This window comes from Microtus oregoni, unplaced genomic scaffold (assembly GCF_018167655.1).
Source record: "Microtus oregoni isolate MIOR12 unplaced genomic scaffold, Mior012 000057F_ref0000458, whole genome shotgun sequence".
Lineage (NCBI taxonomy): Eukaryota > Metazoa > Chordata > Mammalia > Rodentia > Cricetidae > Microtus > Microtus oregoni.
The window spans coordinates 7,664,556-7,671,335 of NW_024543833.1; the positions used below are offsets into that span (position 1 = coordinate 7,664,556).

The 6,780-nt window shown below is 39.9% G+C and overlaps 1 protein-coding gene across 1 annotated transcript; it reads right to left on the bottom strand.

Moving 5' to 3' along the window:
* Nucleotides 1-519: 519 nt before the first annotated feature.
* Nucleotides 520-2,099, bottom strand: LOC121438776 (NEDD4-binding protein 1-like). Its single transcript, XM_041639191.1, is given in 2 exon segments — nt 520-866; nt 869-2,099. Coding segments are annotated over 2 exon segments (1,578 nt in total).
* Between the last annotated feature and the right edge of the window lie 4,681 nt (nt 2,100-6,780).

The window sequence follows — 6,780 nt, forward strand, 5'->3', positions numbered from 1 at the left end:
GATTAACCTCTATAATCATTTCCCAACTTCTAGTTTTGGCTCTTACATTTTGTATGATAAGCAATGATATCCTGTGAAATCGGGGCTTCTGGATGGCAATATGGAGCAGAACCCTCTATGACCCATTTTGTTTTTAGGGTGAAGGAGAGCACAAAGTTGAGTGGTGAGACATTGATTTATTTTTTATTTAATTTATTCACTTATCAATTTACTTCAGCTCTAAGGAAATAGTTTTAAAAACAACGTTGAAAATACACTCAAGAGGAACTGCTGATATACACTTCTGAAAAGGCAGAAAATGTGCTTTCCTTTTACACAAAATGTTAAATCTGTATTAGCAGCAAATTTTATACACAGAAATAAAGATGGCTTCGAAACTCCAGATTTGTGTAAAGATAAAACACATCCTTCCTTTTCTTAGGAAATCCAGAGCAGCCCCGTTCACTCTGGAAGGCTTCTTCCCACTATGGTTGTCCGCAGTTGGCAGCTCCGCATCCGCCTTGGGCTCTCAGCCCTGCCTTAGTCCAACACCAGGTCAGAAAGCACGATCAGGTCCTTCAGGGATGGCAGAACTGCCAGGATCTCGTAAGTCTTCAGATTTTGCTCAGAGTCAGGGAAGATCTTCAGCAGGGTCTCCCTCAGCTCACTGGTCTCTGCAGAAGGTCTCTGTGCTGGCATGAGATGCTTCTGCTGTATACCAGAAACAGAGATCAGGGTTGTGAAGTGGGGCTGCTGAGGAAGCCAAGGGCATAAAGAGGTCCCCTGGTTCCGATATGTAGGCTGGTACCTGGCAATGGCGACTTGGGTGTTTTGATTCCAGGCGAACATGTTCACATTTGGCAGGGCCCTGAGTAGAGGCTGCATGTCTCCAGAAAGCCCTCCTTTCTAAGGAAATCTTCTAGCCAAGGCCCGTTTCTTCCCAGAGGGTCATCGGGAACCATAAATATGTCCCCCACGAACGTGTACTGAAGCAATCTTTTGGCAATAATTTCTCTCCAGGACACTGACTCATTCACAAACTCTCTGAAGTTATAATTGCTTACAATGACACCCCCAGTCTTTTCTGCTAAGCGTAGTATGAATCTGTCAGCACGAGAATAAATTCGTTCTCCAAAGACCGTCCTGGAAGGAGTTAATGCTAGTATTCCAAGCTCCTGGAGCTGGGTCAAGAAGTCCTGTTCTGTGGCAACAGGACTGGGCCATGTTAACGACTGCGGCACAAACACAGTGATGTTCCTGTGTCCAAGCTCCCAAAAATATTCAACGGCGATTGCTATTCCACGGCAACTAAGGAACTTGTTCAGACCATGGCTTAATGCGACATTACATCCATCTATAACAATATGCTTTAAATCTGTTCTGCCGGGTTTATTTATTAATTCCAGCTTATATGGTATTTTCAGCATCTCTCTAAATCTCTTAGTCCCTGTAATGAGAGAATCGCTATGATCATCAGAGGCTCCTGTGAATCCTGCATCAGTATCTGAAGGTAAGAGCTGGGGCATTGGCAACGGTGGAGAATGCTGGGAATAATGTGGTTTAGGCTGAGTGGAGCTGTAGCGGCCAGAAGGTTTCTCACAGGCAGCTTGCACGTTACTGGGAAGTGAGGGTTCAGCTTGCTGTTGCAAGATATCTTCAGGAGAAGCTGGGCCTCTCTGGTAGCCTGTCTCTCCCCTCGAAATGAAGCTGTCTTCAGGACTGGAAGAGGCAGGAGTCAGTGAGAAGGCATCGCTCTCTCGTTCCCTATCACCGCTGTCCTTCTCGTTTGAGCCCCACATTTCAGGTTTCTGTTCCGTGTTGGAGGTATTTGTTTCAGAGTCTGTAAATGGAAACTGGGAATATATTTCTTCCATATTTTGCTCTGTGCGACTCTGTGTGTTCTTGGAAGTGGAATCTCCTGTGAGGTCATTTGTGCTGCCCGCAACACCTGCACTTCTGCTCTGAGCAGCGTCTGGACACACGGGGCAAGGGGCACAAGCACTGTGTCCTTGGAGCCTTTGGTTCTCTTTCTCAATTTCCTCCGGGAGCAATAATGGCTGTGTAGAAGGCCCATCCTTCCCGATGACGACTTCCTCAACAAACTCTTTGGAATGCTCCATGTTACTAAAGAATTTTACAGCGATGGTTTACTTCGTTTCTTCTGTGCAGACTCTGATATTTTGTAAATGTTCTGCACCAACTTGAGTTCCGGTATCAAGTTGATTTGCCTGCACAAGTGAAAAAGAACAGGAATGGCGTCACATTTAACCAGTTCAGCTCATAATTGACCCTTGTCAGTCAATAAAAATCAATTGGCCAGAACTAGTTCACAATGTTGCTAATGACATGATTGTAAGAGAGAACTGGCAGCATTGATTATACTCAGTGTGTTATGGAAAGCACAAAAGAACATGATGTTTGTACAGGATGAGATAGGCAATCAGTCTGGCAAGTGATGGAGGTCTGAGGAAAGGTTGATGAGATCAAATACATCGTTTATATGTATAAAATTACCATAGAAGGAATGAAAAAGCAAAAAGGGAGAACTTAGAAATGGAGTCCGGTAGGTGATGAGCACACTGTTTCTGTAATAGACAGGAAATGCAGTGTCCTTTAGCAAAAACACACAAACAAAAAACAAAGCAGAGTGAAAAGCAAAGGCTGGCAAGGCCGGGTAAGTGCATCAGGATGGCACAGCTTCCCAGATTCATATCAGTGATTCACAAGCACACCGGTGATCTGCCTCCTTAGACTCTTGTCAGTCTCTGCCATCGGCTACTATTCCTGTCATCTCTCTCTGTTCCATCCCCATTCTTTCTAGACCCCAAATGTAGGCTTTTACCATTTCTCTCCTTCTAGTCATGATTACTTTTTAAAATTATATTTGTTTCATGAAATATTATACACTCTTCATAATTTAAGAAAGATAGGAAGTAATCCTTACACAAGCCAGATGGAAGAGTAGGTCCTCTGACATCTGAATTCCACAAATATACATACTTTGAATATAGTACCATCTTAGTATGCCTCCATGCTGTGCTGATAAAATGCTGACCTAAAGCAACTTATGGAAGAAAAGGCTTCCTTATGTCAGTTTACAGATTAAAGTCTATCATGAAGGGAAGCCATAGCAGAAAGTCAACACAGGAATCTGGAGAAGAAACTGAAAACAAAGGGTGTATGTAGAGCAATGCTGAAGATCCAGAAGGCAAGGCAGCCAGCTCACCACTAGCTCGTACCTCAACCTCAGTCTGAAATGGCGATCCTGCCTCCAGGAACCTCAGCATGAGGCTGTGTGTGGAGAACTGTTTCCTCCCAATTTATATTCCTCTCTAGGGCTGGGATTAAAAGAGGGTACCACCATATTTTGTGGAAATTACTATGGCAACTGAAATTAAAAGGTGTCTGTCATTGTGTTACTGGGATTAAAAGGTGTGTGTTACCATAATCTGGTCTGGAAGGCTGACCATTGGGATCATTTTACTCTCAGCAGAGATAGGGAAGAGAAGGATACTAAATAGTCATCAAAAGAAACTTTCACCAAGATATTTCAACTCTTAACATCTCTACCTCAAACCCAAGGGAAGCCATATTTGTAAGCTTAAACCCTCACACACTGATCTTGGGAACCATCAATACCCCTCTCCCACCATGAACAATCATACAGACATAAATCGGTAGTACCATAGATAGATAGATAGATAGATAGATAGATAGATAGATGATATCGACAACAGAAACAAGAAAAAGCTTCCAAACTCATGGAACTTTGAACATGGAACTCTACTGAATGAAAAAGGCGTCAAGGCAGAAATAAAATTAAAAAATGAAGACTTTCTAAAATTGAAGGTAAAAGAACAACCAAGCAGTAGGACACATTATAAGTGGTTCTAAGAGGTTACAAGTTCACAGCACTAAGTGCCTTCAAAGAACTTGAGAGATGTCATACTAACAATTTTGACATAATAACTGAAAGTTCTAGAACAAAAAGAAGAAATCACATTCAAAACAATTAGATGGCAAGAAATGATCAAATTCAAGTCTGAAATCAACAAACCAGAAACAAAGAGAACAATATAGCCAATGAAACAAAGATTTGGATCTTTGTGATGATCAAAAATGTAGGCAAACCCTTATTTAAATTAATTCATGAGAGAGAGAATATCCACATTAACGCATTCAGAAATTAAAAGAGGCATATAACGGGCACAGAGGAAATCCAGAGAAGAGCGAGAGGTCATACTTTAAAAACCTGTACTCCCTCAGTTTTGAAAAATCAAAAAGAAAGGGGAAGCACAACTAGTAAAAACTCTGGGTCAAAAATTGGGGTTCAATGAAAAGATTCAAAAAGCAAAACAGCCAGCCAGCAACTGGCTCTTACCTCGACCTCAGTCTGAAATGGTGATCCTGCCTTCAGGAACCTCAGCATGAGACTGTGTGTTGAAAGCTGTTTCCTCTCTAGGGCTAGTAAAAAAGGCATGTACTACAGTAATTAAAGGTGTGGACCACCCGACTTTTATGCAAACTAGTGTAGCTGCAGGGATTAAAGGTGTGTATCATTGGTTTACTGGGATTAAAGGTCTGTGTTTCCATAATCTTGTCTGGAAAGATGACCAGTGGGATCGTTTTACTCTCATAAAAGATGTGAATTGATACTACATAATCATTGAAAGAATTTTTACCAAGATGACATTTCAATTCTTAACATCTATGCCTCAAACAAAAGGGATCCCATATTTGTAAGAGTATCACTACCGAGTTTCAATTACAATGTGACCACCAAATGCTGATAGTGGTGAACATCGATACTCCTCTCACCAATAAACGACAATCCAGATATAAATGAATATATATATAAATGGATAGATATACATAAACATAGATAGATAGCAACTAATTCAGCAACTAATTCAGGAAAATTAGACAGCTCTCTACTTTATGAAAAAAATGACTGAAGACAGAAATAAAATAAAATTGAAGACTTTCTAAAATTGAAGGTAAATGAATAACAAAACAATGGGACACATTAAAAGTGGTTCTGAGATTTTACAGGTTCATAACACTAAGTGCCTACATAGGCCTGGAGAGATCTCATACTAATAACTTACAGAACAAGTGAAATTTCTAGAACAAAACACATTCAAAAGTAGTAATTGTCAAGAAATATCAAATCCAATCTGGAATCAACAAAATAGAAATAAAGAGAACAGTACAGTAAGTGAAACAAAGATTTGGTTCGTTGAGACCATCATCAAGGTAGGCAAACCCTTATCTAAATAAACTCATGAGCCGGGCGGTGGTGGCGCACGCCTGTAATCCCAGCACTCGGGAGGCAGAGGCAGGCGGATCACTGTGAGTTCGAGACCAGCCTGGTCTACAGAGCTAGTTCCAGGACAGGCTCCAAAACCACAGAGAAACCTTGTCTCGAAAAAACCAAAAATAAAAAAAAAAACTAAATTAACTCATGAGAGAGAATATCCACATTAACACAATCAGAAATTAAAAGGGGTATATAACAGACACGAAGGAAATCCAGAGGACAAAGTCAAGAGGGCATACCTTAAAAACCTTTACTCTCTCAATGTTGATAATCAAAAAGAAAGGTGAAGCACAATTAATAAAAACACCAGGTCAAAACTGGGGTTCAGCCAAAGATCCAAAAATGCAAAGCATCCAGCCAGCCACTGACTCTTACCTCGACCACAGTCTGAAATGGTGATCCTGCCTTTAGGAACCTTAGCAAAAGACTGTGTGTTAGAGCTGTTTCCTCCTATCTTATATACCTCTCTAGGGCTGGGATTAAAGGTGTTCACCATTTCGATAAAAGGCATGTACCACCTGGTTTCTATGCCAACTAGTTATTGTTAATGTCATTATGACTACTGGGATTAAAGGTGGGTGTCATTGTGGTACCTGATTTAAATGTGTGTGTTTACCATAACCTGGTCTGTAAGATGGCCAGTGGGGACTGTTTTACTCTCAGATTTTTAGGTAGCCTTTATTTTTTAAAATAAAATATAAATACCACTAGGCAAATGGATTTTCTATAGATACAACTTAATAAAGATAATCATGATCAGGTAAGCAATTTACATGGTCATATTAACCCTTGTGAAACAGGTGTAGTCATTAAATCTCCCAACAAAAAAAAAAAAAGAAAAGAAAATAAGGAAGAAAAAAGAAAACCAGGACAGCACAGAATTCTGAGTTTCATGGAAGAGTTAGCAAAAATAAAATTACCCTACAAAATAGAAACAGTTTTAATTTTCATAAATATAGCTCATTTTGTTTGAAGAGGTCACAGTTACCCTAATACCCAAACCACATAAAGACCCCCCAGGAAAGAATTATAAAGAATTATAGATATGTTTACTCTATGAACATAGTTGCAAAATTTCTCAACAAAATATTTTCTAACTGAATCTAAAAACACATCAAGAAGACCATCCATTATTATCAAACACTCTTCATGTCAGGGACTCAGGGATGGTTCAATATAAGAAAATCAGTAAATACAACAACCTGAAAGAAAAAACCACATGATTGTCTCTAGATGCAGAAAAGGCTTTTAACAAAATCCAACATATCGTCATGATAAAAGTCTTGAAGAGATTAGAGATAAGAGATATACCTCAACATAATAGAGGCAGTCTACTGCAAGCCCATAGCTAAAATCAAATTAAATCAAGAGAGCATTTAAGAAAAGCAATTGGTGAACCTAAAGAAGCTAAATAAGAAGGTGAACCCAAGGAAAAACATAGTTATTCTCTTGGCTATGAGAAGTAGAAAAAATTGCCGGGG